The 22,327-nt window shown below is 45.9% G+C and overlaps 1 protein-coding gene across 1 annotated transcript in view; it reads right to left on the bottom strand.

Annotated features, from left to right (window-relative positions):
• LOC144890841 (uncharacterized) overlaps positions 1-5,204 on the bottom strand; it is an 83,226-nt gene extending 78,022 nt beyond the window's left edge. The window contains exon 1 of the mRNA XM_078772700.1: positions 4,542-5,204. Within this exon, the coding sequence (XP_078628826.1) occupies positions 4,542-4,620 (79 nt within the window). The 5' untranslated portion in view covers positions 4,621-5,204. The remainder of the gene's footprint in view (positions 1-4,541) is intronic.
• Positions 5,205-22,327: the final 17,123 nt, after the last annotated feature.

The raw sequence follows: 22,327 nt of genomic DNA, 5'->3' as shown, positions 1-22,327 counted from the left end.
AAATCTGTCTGAAGGATTTGAGGGGTCTAAATCATGTTCAGATCCAAGGAGTTGTAGGGATTTAAGGGGTGTAAAGGTCTAAACTTAAGGGTAAAAAAGGTCAAAAGGGTGAAGGGATCTAAAGGTGTCTAAAGTATTGGAAGGGCATTCAATGTAAAAGTGATCTTTAGGGTATTGGGGGTCTTCATGATCTTTGGGAGAACTTAGGTATCTTAGGGGTCTTACGGTCTTTTGGATATTTTGGGTCTTTGGGGTCTTTAAGGGTCTTTCGGGTCCTTGAGGTATTTTGGGTCTTCAGGGTATTTTTGGTCTTTTAGGTCCTCTGGGTATTTTGTGTCTTTAAGTTTCTTCCGTGTCTTTAATGATCTTTTGGGTCTTTGTAGTCTTTAAGGATCTTCAGGGTCTTGGGGGTATTTTAGGGTCTTTGGGGTATTTTAGGGTCTTTGGGGTATTTTGGGTCTTGGGGTTATTTTGGGTCTTCAGGGTTTTTGGCGTGTTTTAGGGTCTTCATGGTATTTTGGGTCTTCAATGTTTATAGGGTATATCGGGTCTTTTGGGTATTTTAGGTCTTCAGGATCTTTGGGATTTTTATGGGTCTTTGCGATATTTTGGGTCTTTGGGGACTTTTGAGTCTTTCAGCAACTTTGGGGTATTTTGGCTCTTCAGTGTCTTTGGGGTATTTTAGGTTTTCAGGATCTTTGGGATTTTTAAGGGTTTTTGGAGTCTTCAGCGTCTTTTAGATATTTTGGGTCTTCGGGATATTTGGGGTATTTAAAAGTCTTTAAGGGTCTTTGTGGTATTTTGAGTCTCCAGGGTGTTTTGGGGTATTGGTGTTCTTAATGGTCAAAAGGTGTATTCAAAAAAGTTCTGAAACTGGGTAAGAAATTCACATTTCGGCAGGACAATTATCCGAATCACAAAGCTGAAGCCACACTGGAGTGGCTGAATAAGAAGAAAATAAATGTTCTTGAGTGGCACAGTCAAACAAAGTCCTGACCTGAACTCAATTGAACATAATATACAATATGTATTCAAATTGTATATTGTATGTATATACAATATAGAGTAATATATATCTTTCTTCGTCCTTTTATTCCGTTTACTTTTTTAATTATATTAAATTTCTTGCTGTACCTTCAGCTGGTGCCCTCTCGTGTACGTGGATGTTCAAGAGACTAAACATACAGCCAGGACTGGGAAGGTTATTGTGCGAGGTGGGCAGGATGGAGGGTAGCATGGTGTCGGAGTGGGGAGAGTGGCAATGAAGCAGACAGGGGGAGAGCAGTATCCTGTCCCACCTTACTCTATATACACTCTGAATCAATCTGTGACCTCTTGGCACTATCTGCAAGTAAAAACATGGCATGAACTGTCCAATCTGGAATTGATGCCTTCGGGGAAAGACTCAACTAATCATTGTCAACAGGTTACTGCACAGTTAGTTATGTGTGACATTGTAGAATACAGACAGTGTCGTGAGAAGAGGACTTTAACACGTCTCTTCCCAAGAACATTTTGAACGCTCCTCATGGAGATGGTAGTGATTTTTGTTTTGTTGAGCTCAGCCAGGATTTTATTACAGGTAATGCTGAAGACAGTTCAATATGTCATGAGGTGGAAGTCGAAAAGTTCTTTTTAACGTGAAAACACTTCCGAGCCAATAAGAGGGCTTTTCCAATGACAGCAAGAAACACACATTACTGGGAAGAATGTTTTGCTTCATTGTCAAGGGAATAACTTTTTGACCCTCTGAACGGCACCTGAACCTTTGAGGCGTGTTGTTAATGTTATTTTGCGTGCCAGCCATCTTTAAAAGATGTTTTGAGGGCATAGTAGAAATTGAAGGATCGAGCCACAGCCATGGTGCCAACTGTACCATTTAAATTGATATACAAAATATTTCATGCCATTTATAATACCATAAGGTTGCAGCGCAGGTAGACACTCGCAAATAGTCCCAAAAGATCAACACATCTTTTTCTTTTCAAATAAAACAAGCACCTTAATTCGTTACATTTTTGTTTTTTTCTAAACGTTTCTGTTTATCTATAGCGAAATAAAATTGCTGGACAATTGTTTCTCATTTCTAGAGTTTGTTAAATGGACTCGCATCAGGTACATGAATCAGCAAAGGTAAGACAAACAAATTAAAAATTAATTTAAATTTTTAAATTTAATTAATTAATTAATTAAAAACAAATAAATCGACAAGGATAAGTTTGGTGAATAATTGTTAAATAATTCTGTTGTTGGACTATTCTCCAGCATACGTATAAAGGTAGTTCAGAAAGGTAGTTCAGAAAGGTAGTTCAGAAGGGTAGTTCAGAAAGGTAGTTCAGAAAGAAAGTTCAGAAAGAAAGTTTAGAAAGGTAGTTGAGAAAGAAACTTCAGAAAGGTAGTTCAGAAAGAAAGTTCAGAAAGGTAGTTCAGAAAGAAAGTTCAGAAAGAAAGTTCAGAAAGAAAGTTCAGAAGGGAGTTCAGAAAGGTAGTTCGGAAGGGTAGTTCAGAAAGGTAGTTCAGAAAGAAAGTTCAGAAAGAAAGTTCAGAAAGAAAGTTCAGAAAGAAAGTTCAGAAAGGTAGTTCAGAAAGGTAGTTCGGAAGGGTAGTTCAGAAAGGTAGTTCAGAAAGAAAGTTCAGAAAGAAACTTCAGAAAGGTAGTTCAGAAAGAAAGTTCAGAAAGGTAGTTCAGAAAGGTAGTTCAGAAACGTAGTTCAGATGGGTAGTTCAGAAGGGTAGTTCAGAAAGGTAGTTCAGAAAGGTAGTTCAGAAAGAACGTTCAGAAAGAAAGTTCAGAAAGGTAGTTCAGAAAGAAAGTTCAGAAAGGTAGTTCAGAAAGAAAGTTCAGAAAGAAAGTTCAGAAAGGTAGTTCAGAAAGGTAGTTCAGAAAGGTAGTTCAGAAAGGAAGTTTAGAAAGGTAGTTCAGAAAGGTGGTTCAGAAAGAAAGTTAAGAAAGAAAGGTAGTTCAGAAAGAAAGTTCAGAAGGGGAGTTCAGAAAGGTAGTTCAGAAGGGTAGTTCAGAAAGGTAGTTCAGAAAGGTAGTTCAGAAGGGTAGTTCAGAAAGGTAGTTCAGAAAGAAAGTTCAGAAAGGTAGTTCAGAAAGGTAGTTCAGAAAGAAAGTTCAGAAAGGTAGTTCAGAAAGAAAGTTCAGAAAGGTAGTTCAGAAAGAAAGTTCAGAAGGGTAGTTCAGAAAGGTAGTTCAGAAAGAAAGTTCAGAAAGGTAGTTCAGAAATGTCGTTCAGAAAGGTAGTTCAGAAATGTCGTTCAGAAAGGTAGTTCAGAAATGTAGTTCAGAAAGGTAGTTCAGAAAGGTAGTTCAGAAAGAAAGTTCAGAAAGGTAGTTCAGAAAGAAAGTTCAGAAGGAAGGTTCAGAAAGGTAGTTCAGAAATAAATTTCAGAAAGAAAGTTCAGAAAGGTAGTTCAGAAAGAAAGTTCAGAAAGAAAGTTCAGAAAGGTAGGTAGTTCAGAAAGAAAGGTCAGAAAGGTAGTTCAGAAAGAAAGTTCAGAAAGAAAGTTCAGAAAGGTAGTTCAGGAAGAAAGTTCAGAAAGAAAGTTCAGAAAGTAAGTTTAGAAAGGTAGTTCAGAAAGAAAGTTCAGAAAGAAAGTTCAGAAAGGTAGTTCAGAAAGAAAGTTCAGAAAGGTAGTTCAGAAAGAAAGTTCAGAAGGGTAGTTCAGAAAGGTAGTTCAGAAAGGTAGTTCAGAAATGTCGTTCAGAAAGGTAGTTCAGAAATGTAGTTCAGAAAGGTAGTTCAGAAAGGTAGTTCAGAAAGAAAGTTCAGAAAGGTAGTTCAGAAAGAAAGTTCAGCAGGAAGGTTCAGAAAGGTAGTTCAGAAAGAAATTTCAGAAAGAAAGTTCAGAAAGGTAGTTCAGAAAGAAAGTTCAGAAAGAAAGTTCAGAAAGGTAGTTCAGAAAGAAAGTTCAGAAAGGTAGTTCAGAAAGAAAGTTCAGAAAGGTAGTTCAGGAAGAAAGTTCAGGAAGAAAGTTCAGAAAGAAAGTTCAGAAAGAAAGTTCAGAAAGTAAGTTTAGAAAGGTAGTTCAGAAAGAAAGTTCAGAAAGAAAGTTCAGAAAGAAAGTTCAGAAAGAAAGTTCAGAAAGAAAGTTCAGAAAGAAAGTTCAGAAAGAAAGTTCAGAAAGTAAGTTTCGAAAGGTAGTTCAGAAAGAAAGTTCAGAAAGAAAGTTCAGAAAGAAAGTTCAGAAAGAAAGTTCAGAAAGAAAGTTCAGAAAGAAAGTTTAGAAAGGTAGTTCAGAAAGAAAGTTCAGAAAGAAAGTTCAGAAAGAAAGTTCAGAAAGAAAGTTCAGAAAGAAAGTTCAGAAAGTAAGTTCAGAAAGTAAGTTTCGAAAGAAAGTTCAGAAAGAAAGTTCAGAAAGAAAGTTCAGAAAGAAAGTTCAGAAAGAAAGTTCAGAAAGAAAGTTCAGAAAGTAAGTTCAGAAAGTAAGTTTCGAAAGAAAGTTCAGAAAGAAAGCAAATGCTCGTGCAGTTATGCCCACGCGTAGGTGGAGGCGTTCTTGGCGCTTACAACCCACTGGACAGGTAGCATGCATACCTTTCCTCGAGAAAGAGGTGCAGAGCAGAATGGCTATCCAGATTTTCCACCGCAGCCCGCATTTTGTTCTCTTTGACATTGTTCTTCGGCTACTAGAGACGAGTCGTATCAGCAGAGTCCGGCGAGTGACCTTTCTAAACGTTCCTCCAGGTATCGCTCCGGTAGATCCTCTGTTTTGAGCAAAGAGTCGTGCATCGGCAGCACTCGCCACACCCGGGGTGCTGCACTCAGCAACTGACCGGCAGCATTCGTCGTCGTCCTACTGATAAGGATGTAGTGTTGCGTGGAAACGAACATGCGCTCTTCAATGCACTCGCCATGTGAGGCGTTCAAGTCGACACCAGGACTCCCTGAACATGAAGAGGACCTGAACGCCTCCCACCAACTAGCGGGGAGATACATACATGTAGTCTTATAATTCTGTTCCAGGTTTAAACACCTCAAATGGGAGAAACCTTTCCTTTCTGCAAACTGCGCGGCGAGGGGGATGGAGGAGGGAGTTGGGGGTGGTAGAGAGTGGTGTTGTTTTTTTTAAAGACCAGTAACACGGACCATCACCCAAAATGACAACGTACAGCAATTACAGACATAATTTAACTGCAAAAGGTAAAGCAAACACGAATGTCATCGGTGGACATGCAGCCGGACAGAGATGACCGCATGACGCCGGCCGCATACAGCAGTGAGCGCGAGTTGGAGCCGCATTAGGTGAAAGTCTTCAGCGCCACTTCCCATTGGTGTTCACATCCTCAGGGGGCGGTAACTCCGCCCCCTGCTTTTCTTAAGGAGTCCTTTCGCTCCAAAGGATTTCTGCGCAAAAAAACAAGCAAACGTGTTTTGGATGTCAATTATGTTTTATTCTCTTTATTATAAGTTTTTTTTTTTACAGCTGTAATTGATGTCAATTATAAGTATTTTTTAAATTCTTTTATGCCACATTAATTCACCATATCGGTTTATCAAATTAATTTCACAAGAGAGCAGGTGGGAGAGGAGAATGGCAGAGCAGACGTGGCAACATCACCAGGAAGATGTTATATTAATATTGTGTCTGTATATATATATATATATATACATATATATATCCAGACTTGGCATTTAATATGGAATTTTTTTTTTTTTTGACTTGGGTTTATTTTATTAACTCAGTATATCAATCTAGTGAGTTTCTTATACACTTTGGTGATTTTTTTGTTAAAAGAACCATGTCACTGATTGTCTGTTGCAGCAAGAAGTCAACAACAGGATTATATCACAGGTGGCGTGGCAAAATGTACGGACAGGTGCATTTGATGATTGGCTTCACAGTCGGGTATACAAGGGTTGTTGCGTTCTGTATTCGTGGAAAACAACTGCTGCACGTCTCCAAAGGTTATCGCCGCTTCCTCTGGAGAAGGTCCGTCAACTCGACAATGCTGTTTGTCATGGAGTGGTGGCTTTACGAAATTACGGCATGAAACAGCATGCTATTGCTCGGTAGTATGGCATCACTCAAGGTCAGGTGTCAAAGATCCTGAAACGAAATGCTCAGAGGGGTGTCCCTACTCCAATACCGAGGCCAGGACGTTCCCGCAGAACCACAAGGAGGGATGATCGCCAGCTGCACCGGTTAGTCCGCAATGGCCGTACCAAGTCAGCTAATCGGCTTGGGGCTGAGTGGCAGCAACTGGCAAATGTGCCTGTATCCAGAAGGCTATTCAACCAACGACTGGTTCAAGCAGGCTATTGTGCCAGGCGTCCCCTGAGAAAGCCATGCCTGATCAGACAACACCGCCAGCGCCGATTGCAGTGGGCCAGAGAGCACCGTCAAATAGCAGCCAGGACACTGGAATCACGTGATCTTCAGTGACGAGTCTAGATTTCTGGCCTATCGTCAAGATGGCCGCGTCCGAGTGCGCAGACAAGTGCATGAAGCCTACAACAAAGATTGTATAGTGCCAAGAGTCCAAGCTGGAGGTGGTGGGGTGACCGTTTGGGCTGCTTTTCATGCAGGTGGCAAAACTGACCTGATTGTTCTGAATGGAAACCTGAACCAGTTCAAGTACAGGGCCATTCTGGAAGAAACATTGCTTCCATTTGCTCGTGCAGCCTTTCGAGGAAACTTTGTCTTCCAAGATTACAATGCATGGCCTCATCGTGCTCGCATGATCCAACACTTTCTTGCTGACCACGGTGTAGAGCATATGGAGTGGCCTGCCATGTCCCCGCATATGAATCCGATGGAGAACTTGTGGGCAGAATTAACGCGTCAAATCGACCACTTGGACCAGCAGCCGACCTCTGTGCGTGAATTGCAGCAGGCCGTTGTCACTGCATGGCAAGCGATTCCTGTCCAAACCTTGGCAAATCTCGTGAACAGCATGCCTCAACGTGTACGTGCTCTCCTGAATGCTCATGGGGGTTACACGAAGTACTGAACTGTAATTTTACTGTCTGTAATCCCAGTCGTAATTTAACTTTTGTTTTTGTTTAAAAAAAAATTTGGCTAATGTGCAAAATAAAGAGATACTTCTGGAAAACGTACAGAGGTTTAACACAGTACTGTCCATGAATTGAGTTCGATATCAGTTTACATCACTTTCAAGGATCAATTTATTTGTTTCGAAATGTCAAATGTGGTTTTTCTTTCTTTTAAAGGTCACATTAACCAAATCTATTCTTTTAAAGGTCACATTAACCAAATCTAGAATAATTTCAACATAATTCCAATGAACTTTTGGTTCTAAGACATCTTGAAAAGTAAGTTCACCGCCAGAAAAAAATATTCCATATTAAATGCCAAGTCTGTATTTATTTATATATATATATATATATATATATATATATATATATATATATATATATATATATATATATATATATATATATATATATATATATATATATATATATATATATATATATATAGTTGTGGATATGAGGATTGTGTTTTTATTATTGTGTTTTTTATTGTATAGTAAATTGTTGTAAAATATCACCCCTCCTCCCTCCGTTTGTGGTTGTATAAAGGTCAAAGGGCGTTCCCGTAGTTAATTCCATAAAGCATACACGTTAGCCAATCATAGATTTCCCCCTTGTTGATAGTTATATCTTTATTATGTGTATTAGGGTAAGGCCTTGTCTTCCATTAAGATGACACTCCATTGCACCAAGTGAAATAAGATAGACTCCCTTCATTCCCCATTCCCACTCCCAAAACTTCCATTGCCAAGCCTCAATTGCCAGCTACATCCCCTCCAAGCCTCCATTGCCAACTGCACTGGGCAGTTTGCCAGGTTTGCTACAGCTGTGGTTGCTGATTTCGCCCAAAAACCACCATTGAACATGTGCTCAGCTCAGGGAAGAAGGGCGTGCCCGCCCATCGTCATCAAGGGCGGAGCCAGAGGGCCGTGCCGACCAATCAGGGCCGAGGCGAGCTGACCAATGGGCATGTCCTGAAGGCCGGCGGCTTGATCGCCTGAGGCGCTATAAAAGTGCGCGCGCAAGAAGCAAGGGGTGGTTGAGTTGTGTGGTTGGACCAAGTGAGAGACGTGCAAGGTGTGGTTGGACTGAGTACGAGACGAGTCAGACGAGTCCTGGAGAAAGCACGCGACATCCACGCAGCAGCCACAGCAGCAACAGCGGCAGCTTCAACAGCAGCAACAGCGGCGGCTTCAGCAGCAGCCACAGCAGCTTCAGACACAGCAGCTTGGGGCCTTGACGGCAGTTTTGAGCGGGGCCACGAAGGAACGGCGGCTGCCAAACGCGCCGATCGTGCTGCAGTATCCGTGGACCTTCCTCTCCCTCCAGCCATTCACCTCCGGCCAGTCCTATCATCATTCCCCGCGTGAGTCTGTCCTTGTTTGTTCTGTCCTGGGTTTAATTAAGACAGTAGGTAAGCTAGCGTTGCACTGTGTCTCTAATATCTTCTGTCAATTATTTTATTATCTTTCCTTCTCCTTGGTTACTTTGAGCGTGTATATAGTAGGAATAAATTTAGTAGTATTGCCAACCTTTTTGTCTTCTTCTTCTTCTTCACATCCGTGTCGCCTTTGTCTTTTCCATATTGAATATCTGTGGCGCGATCCGGCCAACGTTCGGGAATCGGGTTAGTCGGGGTAACTGTTCGGCCGCGGTGCCATCCGCTCGGCAAATCAACATCCTTATCCTCGGTCCGTAACAATTGGTAGTCAGGAGTTGGGATTCGAACCTGGGACTAAATTTATTTAGCCCAAATTTTGGGACACCAATTGTGTTATTGGCAGTAACAATTGGTGTCGGGAGCGGGGTCGGACCCGAAGCGCGCTTAACGCGCTCAAAATTACGAGCTGCCGAAATTTGTTTTGTTTTAAAAAACCCGAATTTTGAAATCGCGCCATGGCTAGTCAAGGCGATCGGATGCCGGTGGGGGAACTAGAGGAGGGGTTAGGGGTAACCCAGGATCAGAGGGAAGAAATGGAGGAGGGCAATGAGGAGGTGGTTGAGGAAGTATCAGGTGCACAAAATGGCGCTCTCGCGCACGTGGTTGAAGGGTCCCAAAATAGCGGTGCCGCGGAGGGCGAGCCCGCGGTGGCGGCTGGGGACGCTGGGCAAACCGGGTTTGACCTCAGATTATTCTTGACCCAACTGAATGCAAAAATGGATAGGATGGGAAGCCAAATCGGGGGGCTCGATGGGAAAATTGGGGGGCTCGATGGAAAAATTGGGGGGCTCGATGGAAAAATCAGGGGGCTAGGCAACAAATTTGGGGGGTTAGACAATAATTTTAAGGGGTTAGACAAGAAATTTGAGGGGTTAGACAAGAAATTTGAGGGGTTAGACAATGGGATAGAGGGGGTGAAAAATGGGTTAAGGGGGCTAGAAGATAGGATGGAAGGCAAATTGCGGGAAGTAGGGGAGCAATCCGCCCGGGAAATCAAACGGATGGGGAACCAGATAGAGGAGGTGAAAATCGGGTTAGAAGGTAAATTGGATGCTCAGAGGGATGAATTGGGACAGATGAGGGTGGCATCTACAAAAGAGAGGGAGGAGATGAAGGAGGAGATACGACGAGGTGTAAGCGAGGAGGTCTCGGGGGTACGCGAGGAGGTAAAGCGAGGTGAAAAGCGTATGGAGAAAGAGGTGAGAAATGGGACGGCAAGGTTACAAGGGGGCATAGAGGACCTGACGCAGGAGGTGGAACAGCTGACGGTGGGACAGACGGAGTTAGTGGAGCAGGTACAAAGGAATACTGCGGTACTAGGAGGGTTAAAAGCGACACAAAGAGACATCAAGGACGACTTGATAGCGACGAAGAAGCAATGTCAGATGGTACGTGAGGGACTGACAACGAGGTTGGACGAGGTGACAGAAGCAATGGAGACGAAGGACCGGGAGGTGAGGACGCACATAGAAACGGTCAAGGTAGCCTTAGAGGACGAGATTGAGGAGACGCACCGGGAAATAAAAAAGGTGAAGGAAAAATTAGAGAAGGTGGAAGAGGGGGTGAGTGAAATTAAGAAGAGACGGACAGAAACTAAGAGAGAAATACAGGAGGAAGTGATGGAATATGTGCAAGGTCGGTGCTCAAATCGTGATGATGTGCTCGCTAACCAAATAAAGAGTTTGCAGGTGGCGAAGGAGGTGCGGAGACGAGGTGCCAAGGTGAGTGGCGATATACGTGGAAATGTATATGATGTGAGGGGAGCTTCAGTCGGCTTGGGGATTGGTGTGGACCCGGGTGTTCGTGAGAGGCCGTTGGTGAAGTGTGCGACAGGTACAGTGTGCGAAAGAGGAGGTGTGCGAGAATGTCCGACTCTGGGGTGTGTGAGGAAAAAGTGCGCGCCGAGGAGTGAGTGTGCTGTCGAGAGTGAGTTGGTCGTAGCGCGTGTGCGAGGGGGCACATGGAAGCGCGGAGTGGGGAGTGTTACAGAGGATGTAACGAGAGAGTGTACACCTGTGGTGAGTGTTACGGAGGGAGTAACGGGAGAGTGTGCGCAAGAGAATGCGCGGGAAAGGTGTGTAACGGACGGGTGCATGAGTACAGAGTACGCTGTCGAGAGTAAGGGTGAGTGCGCGACCGAGTGTGGAGGTGAGAGTAGTGAGAGTGACACGGAGCGTGAGTTGGTTGTGGCAGGTGAGAGAGGATGTACACCTGGAATGGAAGGATGCACACCTGGAATGGTAGAGCGTGTGTGGGAATGCACACTTGAATTAGTAGTGAGGCACGTGGTTGGGTGTGCAAGTGAGAGCACACCTGTGGTTGTCACCGAGGAGGTGACCGAGAAGGGGGCACGAAGAGGTGTGTTGGTGAGGTGTGCGAACAACGAGTGTGTGCAAAGGTGTGCGGTGGTCAGGTGTGTGACCAAGTCTGTGAGCGAAAGAACGAGTGCAATAGCGAAGTACGCGGGGTGTACGGGCGGCGCTGGAGCACCGAGCTCGGTGAGGGTGAAAGGGGTAGCGTATGCATGTGAGCATGCAGGTGAAGCATCGACGGTAACCGGGTTAGCGGTTAGAGCGACTTATAGCCGAATCGGGCCCTCGGTGCGCGCCGGGCAGCTTCGCGTGCCGCGAGGACCAGCGGGGATCCGAACCACGGCGGTTTCGAAAGAACCGCCGTGCGAGAGCCACGCCGGGCCACGCTTTGAACGGCCGCGTCCGTGCTCCACGAAGCGGTGCGGGCGGCCCTGCAGGAAGGGTCGTCATGGCGACCCCTTTTTGTTGAGGCGTTCCGGCAGGTCGAGATCGGGCCAATGGACGGCTCTGTGCCGAGATGGTGCGTGGGATCTAAGACGGGGAGCACTAAGTTTGCAGGGCAACAGGTAGTTCAGATGATGCCGTGTGAGTGTTGGAGGTGTATTCAGAAGTGTATTGTGGAAAGTGTGTGGTTAAAAGGTGTGATTGCACAGGTGTGCAACTGGACAGGTGTATGGAGCCGTGTATGAGGGAGTGATGGTGATGTGTGTTGTGTTGACCAAATGGTCCAGGAAGGAAGGAGGGTGCAGGTGGCACCAGGTGTGATTGCACAGGTGTGCAACGACAGGTGTATGGAGAATGGTTGTATGGAATAAATGGTCTGGAGTATATGGAGTATTGGAATGGATGGTCGTGGAGTGAGTAGGATGGAAACTGTGGAGTGGAGTGGATGGTGTGAAGGTGTGAATGGGGGAAGGATGGACCCCCATCACGAATACCCGGGGAGGGTAGTGTAAGTGTTAGGTAGAGGGTATAGGTAAATTGTGGTTGGATATTGGCATCTGTGGTGCGGGTGAAAGAATGGTATTTGGATGGGTGCATTCGTGTTGTGGAAATGGCTGGGCGTGTAGCCTGTTAGTGTGTGTAGTTGGTTTGGGCACTCCACCACTGTGAGGATGTCGGCCAGGTGAGGCCGCAGGTGGGCTCTGGGAGCCGGTAGAGTTGTTGTGGATGGGGCCCGAGGATCCGGAGGACAGACCCGGGTAGCCCAGTGCCAGAGGGCACCGAGGGGTGACAGAGCCAGGAGGGGCCTTCCCCAGTTAGATAGGTTAGGTAAGGAGCAGGTAAGCTCGGGTGGCAACTGCAGTGGTGGAGGTGTGCAGGTGGGTAGACCTGCTGGGAGAGCTGCACGACCCAGCCCGGAAATCGTGCAAGGGCACAGGGAGATGAATCGGGGGAGTGAGACCCCAAATTGAATAGCACCACAGTTTGGTCAATGGGAATTGGTTTTTAGAACCCATAGTGTAAGTTGGCCAATGGATTGGCAGGGAAAGACCCCGGGTAGTGTAAAGTGTTTTAATGTCATTTAGAGGATAGTTAGGATGAAGATCTCCTCGCACCATCTGCATCCACTCACCTGAGATGACGTACCTCCACACCATGCCAGGTTGTTTTTATTATTTTTATTGATGCAAATGTTTGGAATGTGAGACGCATCATGACGTGGGTGTGACATTGTGCTTGTTGTTCCATCTATCCCTCCTTATGAGGATTGATGATGAATTGGGTGATGGCAAATTTTGGATAGAGGGATTGTGGAGACGAATTTGGTATAGGGGAAATATGGGGAAGACGTGACGGTAGCGACGGATTTGTAAAGGTGTAGGTTTTTGTAAATATGGGGTAAGGGCAAGGGTAGAGTAGGTGACAAGGGGGGGGGGGTGACGTACGGTAGGGACGAGCTTTTCTCACTTCGCTCTCCGTACGCACTTCGCCTTGCATTGCCCTGTTTGATGTGTACCCTTGTGACCTTACCCCTCACTCATCTGTCTTTCCCCCCCTTTGTCTCCCACATGAGGACCTGTGCGCCACTGGGTGCCGAGGGGAGCGTGCGTGAGTCCGCCATTGTGCGCCCGGAACTCCAGAACCAGCTGTCTGCATCGATGCACCACATTATGGACCACATGTATGTGGCTGAGCACCACTTATGGACCCCATGGGTTGGGGCATGGCCCCTCTGCTGGAACCGGCCATGAGGGCCCGATATCTTGCTGGCGGACCTTGGCCACAGGGCACCGATGCCCCACAGGTGAACCATACATAGTCGCCCCCCTGTGGGCCATAAATAAAAGAAATGGACACGTTGGGTGCATTTTATTTTAATACAAATAGGCCGCCAGCAAAGAAGATGACAACACCTGGAAGATAGTAATAGCCAGCAGAGGGAACCGAGAGCAAGAGACCACCAGCAGGGTTAGGGTTGTTTGGTTAGTTTTATTATTGAACAATGGTGACTGTGCACCGATTGGTGCTTGAGGGTGTGTTGGTGCATTTTGGGTGCTTTCATGGTGCATTGATGCAGAGCAGACTGTCTCCCCCCCCCAAAAAAGAACGATCACAGGTCCTGGGTTGCGTTTTGTAAATAAAAGTAGAGTCATTGTAAATAATGCTCCCCACCGTCCATGTATAGCTTGAAGACCATTCCGCAATTCGGTTAGCTGTGGGCGTGGGTCTGTTAGGTAGGGTGCAATGGAGCAGCGGGACATATTTATTATGTTTTAAAACTGTCGCACTCAGGTCAGGTTAAATGTACAGGGAACTACACCTACGTGTCACACTAAGTTAAAGTTATAGGCCCGGGACGTGCCTAAGAGGAGGAGGGTGCAGTGCTGTGGATATGAGGATTGTGTTTTTATTATTGTGTTTTTTATTGTATAGTAAATTGTTGTAAAATATCGCCCCCCCTCCCTCCGTTTGTGGTTTGTATAAAGGTCAAAGGGCGTTCCCGTAGTTAATTCCATAAAGCATACACGTTAGCCAATCATAGATTTCCCCCTTGTTGATAGTTATATCTTTATTATGTGTATTAGGGTAAGGCCTTGTCTTCCATTAAGATGACACTCCATTGCACCAAGTGAAATAAGATAGATTCCCTTCATTCCCCATTCCCACTCCCAAAACTTCCATTGCCAAGCCTCAATTGCCAGCTACATCCCCTCCAAGCCTCCATTGCCAACTGCACTGGGCAGTTTGCCAGGTTTGCTACAGCTGTGGTTGCTGATTTCGCCCCAAAACCACCATTGAACATGTGCTCAGCTCGGGGAAGAAGGGCGTGCCCGCCCATCGTCATCAAGGGCGGAGCCAGAGGGCCGTGCCGACCAATCAGGGCCGAGGCGAGCTGACCGATGGGCGTGTCCTGAAGGCCGGCGGCTTGATCGCCTGAGGCGCTATAAAAGCGCGGCGCGCAAGAAGCAAGGGGTGGTTGAGTTGTGTGGTTGGACCAAGCGAGAGACGTGCAAGGTGTGGTTGGACTGAGTACGAGACGGTCCTGGAGAAAGAGCACGCGACGTCCACGCAGCAGCAGCAGCAGCCACAGCAGCAACAGCGGCAGCTTCAACAGCAGCAACAGCGGCGTTTTCAGCAGCAGCCACAGCAGCTTCAGACACAGCAGCTTGCGGCCTTGACGGCAGTTTTGAGCGGGGCCGTGAAGGAACGGCGGCTGCCAAACGCGCCGATCGTGCTGCAGTATCCGTGGACCTTCCTCTCCCTCCAGCCATTCACCTCCGGCCAGTCCTATCATCATTCCCCGCGTGAGTCTGTCCTTGTTTGTTCTGTCCTGGTTTAATTAAGACAGTAGGTAAGCTAGCGTTGCACTGTGTCTCTAATATCTTCTGTCAATTATTTTATTATCTTTCCTTCTCCTTGGTTACTTTGAGCGTGTATATAGTAGGAATAAATTTAGTAGTATTGCCAACCTTTTTGTCTTCTTCTTCTTCTTCACATCTGTGTCGCCTTTGTCTTTTCCATATTGAATATCTGTGGCGCGATCCGGCCAACGTTCGGGAATCGGGTTAGTCGGGGGTAACTGTTCGGCCGCAAGTGCCATCCGCTCGGCAAACAACATCCTTATCCGCGGTCCGTAACAATATATATATATATATATATCAGTCACTATGCGACCTTCATATCATCAGTGGAGAAACCGCCAGCAAGGGTTAGTCGGGGTAACTGTTCGGTTATATATATAATATATATATGATGTATATATATATATATATATATATATTATATATATATTATATATATATTTATATATATATATGTATTGTTGCGGTTTTTAGAACCCTCCACTTTGTAAATATTGTAATAATCCCTTATAAATAATCCCCTGTATATATTCCCATTTTTGTGTAAAGGTCACAGGTCGCACCCTACTTAGGTCATATTGCAACACGTAGAACACCATAGGATCTTCTTTAGTTATTTCATTAGTATGTGTTCTAGTTAAGGATCTGTTTCCAATAGTTGAATCTGCGTTGTATTAATTAAATAAGAGTAGGCCCCAAAGTTCCTTTCAACATCAGTGCGAGTGGTCTTCTATCCCGCAAGCTGCCATAAGCCACGTGGCAGAGTGGGAGAAGAAGGGAGGAGCGCCAGGAATGAGGCGTGGCCCACCAACGCACCATCAAGGGGCGGACCGGTGAGCCCTCACGACCAATGAGGGCCGAGGCAGCTCACCGATGGGCGTATCCAAAAAGGCAAGCGGCTTAATACGCGATCGGCCAATATAAGCGGGCGCGTGGGACTACTTAGAGAGATGAGTGATACGGGAGAGGACGGCAGACGCGGAAGACCCGAGAGTGATGAAGGAGTCCCTGCTTGCCATTGTCACGGACCATTGGAGGCGCACAACTGGCCGAAGGCTAAGGGTCAATTTATTACGTACGCCGCATCCCCGTCTTCCCCCCCCCCCGCGATATAATTGTCCGCTCACGTTAAACGCCACGCGAAGCTGCCGGCCGCTCGTTGTCGTGGTACGGGTGAACACCCGGAGCGTGGACCGGAGTGCGAGGTCGGAGCTGGAGCTCACCGCCTACCATCGACGCCTACCTACCACCTGCCCGGACCCTTCTCTTCCTTCCCACCACCACCACCTTTTCGTGTAAGTGTGTTTGTTCTGTCCTGGGAGTGATAATATAAGAGTGTATAAGGTTGCCCTATGTCCTTTTAAATCCTCTTTTGTATATTCTTGCCTTTCGTTTCCTCTTCATTATTGTATAATAAATTCTGTTTTTTTTTTTGTTTTTTTTTGTATACAAGATCGAGGCTCGTGAAAGAGCGAACATTAATCACACAGAAAGACAAACCGACACATAAAACATATAACATCGGGAGCGGTAGACGAGATGGGGAGAGAGGGGGAAGGACACAAACACAACATTTGAGAGCAGGGACCGAGAGACATGGAGACATCGAGAGATCTGAGAGAGGGCGAGGGCTTTGGGGGGGGGGGGCATGGGAAGGGGGCGGTGGGAGAGGTATAAAACATGGACACTGCCAGGACTTCCAGGAAAGAAGTTGGAATTTCAAACAAGGTGGATCTGGGGTGAATTAGCGGGGGTAGAAAAGATCAAGGTTTTGGATGGGGGAAGATAAGAGATGGTGGTGAACAGCTGTTTTAAAGACCTGGAGGGAGGAGTGGGATTGAAGGGAGTGAGGGAGTTTGTTCCAGAGGCGGGAGAAAAGAGGAATGAAAGAGTGAAGGTGAGCAGCGAGCCGAGATTTCGGCAGTTTAACCATCAGAGGGTTGCTGGCAGATCTTGTGCGACCTGTAGGAATATTTGGGGGACAGAGCACAGAGAGAGCTGGGGGTGCAAGGCCGGAGAGGAGTCGGTAGAAGACAGAAAGACCACCTACCTGCCTGCGGTGAGTGAGTGAAAGGCCCTCAGAGATAGCTTCATCGCGGGAGATTCCAATAATTCTGAAAGCTTTGGTTTCAACAGCGTGAAGCCGAGCTAGGTGTGAGGCAGGAGCACCGGCCCATAGGGGAGAACAGTATTCCATTGAGCTGCGGATGAAAGCCTTGTATGTGGTGAGGAGCTCAGGTGTGCCGAGGAAGGACTTCGCACGACGGAGGATGCCCAGTCGGCGACTGGCTTTGGAGGCCAGCTTGGAAATGTGGTTTTCCCAAGAAAGATCATGGCAGATAGTGAGACCCAAAATCTTGAGCGACAGAACTTCTTGGAGAGGATTGTTGAGAAAGTAGATGGGAGGGTTGTCCAGTCGATCTTTTCGGAGAGACATAGTAAGAGTGTGAGATTTGTCAGGATTGAAAGACATGTTCCACTTGTTTGACCAGTCTGTGATTTTGTCCAGGTCTTCAGAGAGTGAGGAGGCAGCAGACTGCCGATCTGAGGGAAGAGGAATGGAGCGGCAGAGAGTGGAGTCATCAGCAAAGAGATAGAGAGGATTTGAGAGAGTCAGAGAGATCATTGATGAAGACCAGAAAAAGCACGGGGCCCAGAACACTGCCTTGGGGAACTCCAGCCTGAACAGGAAGAGGAGATGAGAGAAACCCATTCAGGGCCACACGTTGACGACGACTAGAGAGGAAGTCCGCCAGCCATGCGTGGAGATTTCCATGGATACCAAAGGAGGAGAGTTTGGTGAGCAGAGCGGGGTGCCAGACCGTGTCGAAGGCACGTGATATGTCGAGGGAGACAGCTCTAATTTCCTGTTTGGCATTGAGGACCTCCATCCATTGTTGAGACAGCAGAAGCAGCATGTCCAGAGTAGAGTGACCTGGTCTGAAACCAAATTGATGATCAGAGATCAAGCCATTGGAGAAGAGGAAAGATTTCATATCCGAAGCAATGATGGATTCCATGACTTTGCTGATAATTGGGAGAAGGCTGATTGGTCTGTAGTTGCTAGGATCTGTTTTTGCACCTTTTTTGTGCAAAGCGGTGATGTTGGCTGATTTCCAAGCAGATGGCAGTTGACCTTGAGCAAAAGAGAGGGTGAAGAGAACAGAGAGAGGGTGAGATAGAGCAGCAGAGCAGGATTTTAGGACCCGTGGGCTGATGCCGTCGGGTCCAGTTGCAGAATCAGAGTCGAGGGTTGACAGAAACTTTTCCACCTTGTCAGGAGGAAAGGACACGGAGTCCAGGAGCAGCAGGGTACGACTGGGTATGGTGGGTACAGAGAGGGATGGGTTTGGGGCACAAGATTGTTTGTTCTTATTCTTTGGGTTTTCCTCTCATCCGGTCGCTTTAGTATTTTCCCAATTGAATACCGGTGGCACGATATAGGAACCGCTTAGAATCGGGTTTAGACTGCCGCTAAACGGCTCGAGCTTCGGATTGCTAAACCGCTCGGCAATATTCCATCTTGTCCGTGGCTCGGGCAGGAGTATCACCCTGCAGGAGCGCGATATCTTCTAAGGACTCAGACGGCCAGCTTAATAGACGAGGGGATTAACCCACCCCCCCCTCCCCCCTCGGTAAGGGGAGCGCCTTAACCAGAGATCCGCAACAATATATACAGTCACGTGAAAAAGTAAGTACACCCCATGTAAAGTTTTGACTTTTTCAACATATTTCAGCATACAGCGATTTGATCTTCATTTCAACAATATTGATAGATAAAGGTGATATAATACAACAAATATCATGAAACATTTACATATTGTAGTCCATTGTATAATTTAAATAAACATAAATGCAAATTTCGCATGTGGAAAAAGTAAGTACACCCCTACATTTATCACTACTTCAAATACCTAAAATTAGATTCAGGTGCACCAGATCAGGTGCAAATGATGAGAACATCCTTAAAGAGGATCTTGGAGGAACCTGTCTTATTTAAACCTCAGACATTTAGTTTTGTTTGCTCTTTGTTGTTGAAGTGTGCGGCGTCACCATGCCTCGATCAAAATAGCTCTCTGAGGCCTTCAGACAGAAGGTTATAGATGCCTACGAGTCTGGGAAGGGGTTTAAAAAGATCTCCAAACAATTTGAAATCAATCATTCGACTCAATCATTCAATCATTCGAATCAATCATTCGACCGGAAGATCATCGGCAAGTGGAGAAGATTCCAAACAACTGCCAACTTGTTCAGGCCAGGCCACCCCAGGCCACCCCAGCAAGTTCAGCCCGAGAGCAGACCGCAAGATGCTGAAATAAGTCTCGAAGAACCCCAGAATATCATCACGGGACCTACAGGTAGCTCTTGCCACTGTTGATGTCAAAGTGCACGAGTCTCCCATTAGAAAGAGGCTGCACAAATTTGATCTACATGGGAGGTGTGCCAGGAGGAAACCTTTGCTGTCCAGAAAGAACATCAGGACAAGACTAACGTTCGCCAATGAACACCGAGGCACAGACCAGCACTTCTGGAACAATGTGCTCTGGACAGATGAGTCAAAGGTAGAGCTATTTGGCCACAGTAACAGAAGACATGTTTGGCGAAAACCAAAGACAGCATTTGACGACAAGAAATGATACCAACTGGAAAGCATGGTGGTGGAAATATTATGGTTTGGGGCAGCTTTGCTGCATCAGGGCCTGGGCAGCTCACCATCATAGAATCCACTATGAATTCTTCATTGTACCAGAGGGTGCTTGAGGATAATGTGAGGCCATCTGTCAGAAAGTTGAAGCTCAACCGAAGGTGGACCTTGCAACATGACAATGACCCTACACATACCAGTAAATCCACCAAGGAATGGCTGAAAAGAAAGAAATGGAGGGTTCTGGAATGGCCAAGTCAAAGCCCGGATCTAAATCCCATTGAGATGTTGTCGGGGGATTTGAAACGAGCTGTGCATGCAAGAAACCCCTCAAACATCGCACAGCTGAAAGAATTCTGCATGGAGGAGTGGGCAAAAATTTCTCCCAGTCGATGTCAGAGACTGGTCGACAGTTGTAAGAAACGCCTACTTGAGGTTGTTTCTGCCAAAGGGGGCAATACCACCTATTAGAGCCAAGGGTGTACTTACTTTTTCCACATGCGAAATTTGCATTTATGTTTATTTAAATTATAAAATGGACTACAAAATGTAAATGTTTCATGGTATTTGTTATATTATATCACCTTTATCTGTCAATATTGTTGAAATGAAGATCAAATAGCTATATGTTGAAATATGTTGAAAAAGTCAAAACTTTACATGGGGTGTACTTACTTTTTCACGTGACTGTACATATATATATATATATTCTGGAATTCTGGAGGGTTCTGGAATGGCCAAGTCCAAGCCCGGATCTAAATCCCATTGAGATGTTGTGGGGGGGTTTGAAACGAGCTGTGCATGCAAGAAACCCCTCAAACATCGCACAGCTGAAAGAATTATGCATGGAGGAGTGCCCAACTCCAGGAAGAGTCCTGGTTGTTCCAAACTTCTTCCATTTAATAATTTTGGAGGCCACTGTGCTCTTGGGAACCTTCAATGCAGCAGAAATTTTTTTGTACGCTTCCCCAGATCTGGGCCTCGACACAATCCTGTCTCTGAGCTCTGCAGGCAGTTCCTTCGACCTCATGACTTGGTTTTTGCTCTGATATGCATTGTCAGCTGTGAGACCTTATATAGACGTGTGTGTGCCTTTACAAATCAAGTCCAATCAATTGAATTTACCACAGGTGTACTCCAATCAAGGTGCAGAAACATCTCAAAGATGATCATGAGAAATGGGAGGCACCTGATCTAAAATTTCAAGTGTCATATCAAAGGGTCTGAATACTTATGTCAATGTGATATTTTAGTTTTTTTATTTTTAATAAATTTGTAAAACTTTCTGAAATCCTGTTTTCTCTTTGTCATTATGGGGTATTGAGTATAGATTGATGAGGGAAAAAATGAATTTAAACGATTTCAGCAAAAGGCTGCAACATAACAAAATGTGAAAAAAGTGAAGGGGTCTGAATACTTTCTGAATGCACTGTATATAATATACACATGCAGTCAGACCCCGCTATTTGCAGGGGATACGTTCCTAGAAAATCCACGAATAGTGAAACCCACGAATAGAGGGGCATTGTTTCAATGGAAAAAGGGGGGATAGGTTCCCGAGTCATGAAAATCCACGAACAGAGAAGAACAAACCACAAACGGCGAGGCAAAATCCGTGAATGTTGACGCTAATCTCGAGAATGTGGTAGATAATCCGCGAAGGTCGATGAAAGTTCCGGAAATGGCGAGACAAAACCCGCGAATGGTGGCGATAATCTGCGAAGGTCAATGAAAATCCGCGAAGGTCGATAAAAATCCGCGAAGGTCAATGAAAATCCCGTGAATGTATGCCGCGGCATTGTTTCAATGGGGAAAAGGGGGATAGGTTATAGGTTCCCGGCGGTTACTGATTCATAGAGGAAAATTTTTAAAGTTAAAAACGTTTTCGACCGCAAATGCACAGGATTATAGTTTCACAAAAAATGCTTTAAAAAAAAAATACCTCAGCACAACGTACCATTTCCAATTTATTGAAGGAACGTGCTTACAGTTTATTAAAAGTGCTTAACTATACCGTACCGGGACAGTAAAAAATAAACAACACCATCATGTACCGTTAAAAAATTTTATTGTACAAACACAAGCAACTTTCAAATGATGATGATGGTGATGAATTAAAATCCCATGAATTCCTCAAACTCTAAGCATGACCCAAATTATAGTCCTGCAACGTCATGCACTCAGGGAGAGGTAGGAGAGGCAGCAGTTGAGGGTGTTGGTGAGGATGCTGGTGAGGACACTGAGAGGGCGGCAGGAGAGGAGGGTACTGGTGGTGTTGAGGTGGAGGGAGCTGGTGAAAGAAATTGGTAAGGGAGAACTGTCTGACAGATTGCCGCAGGTTTTGATGCAGCTCTTTGTAGGGGAGAAGCAAATCATCGAAGCACCTCTTGAACTTACCTCTCCATGACTGGGTCAGCATCTTCCAACTTGTCGACAAGCACCCGCATGCCATGCAGCAACTCACCTAGGTACTGGACTGTTAGGTTAGATCTCGGCACCTCTTCCTCATCACTGCCCGTCTCCTCCTCCTCAGGAACCGTTAAAATGGCGTCCAACTCCTCCTCGGTGATGTATTCGCCATGTGAGGCAATGAGATCCTCCAACTCCCCAGGCTGCATGTGATCAAATCCTTCCCCTCGCAACTGCCATGCTAATCAGACAATCACATGCCTCCCCTCCGTGTTATCAGGAAAGCCAGTAAAGTTTCTGACTGCCTGTGGCCACAGGTTGTGCCAGCATGCATTGATGGTGGAGACTCTCACCTCATACAGTGACTTTTTGATGGCGCCGATGCAGTGGGCATCCTTCCAATCCTTCCAACACTGCCCGACGGTGAGCCCTGTGTCTGACTCCATTGCATCCAAAATGCAACAAAAGGTGTGACGGGTGTAATACGTTTTAAACGTTGAAATCACACCTTGGTCGAGTGGCTGGATGAGGGAGGTGGTGGTGTTGGGCGGCAAGAGGATCACCTCGATGTTTGGGTGAGCCACGCCCAGGTTCGTGGGGTGGCCAGGAGCGTTGTACAGGAGCAAGAGAACCTTGAATGCCAGGTTTTTGCCCACCATGTCCCTCTCCACCTGAGGGACGAAACAATTATGGAACCAGTCCAGGAAGGTTGC

This window comes from Myxine glutinosa, chromosome 2, assembly GCF_964187855.1.
Source record: "Myxine glutinosa chromosome 2, kmMyxGlut1.1, whole genome shotgun sequence".
Classification (NCBI taxonomy): domain Eukaryota; kingdom Metazoa; phylum Chordata; class Myxini; order Myxiniformes; family Myxinidae; genus Myxine; species Myxine glutinosa.
Note: the sequence above shows the minus strand (reverse complement) of the source record. Positions and strands in the feature narration are given on the sequence as shown.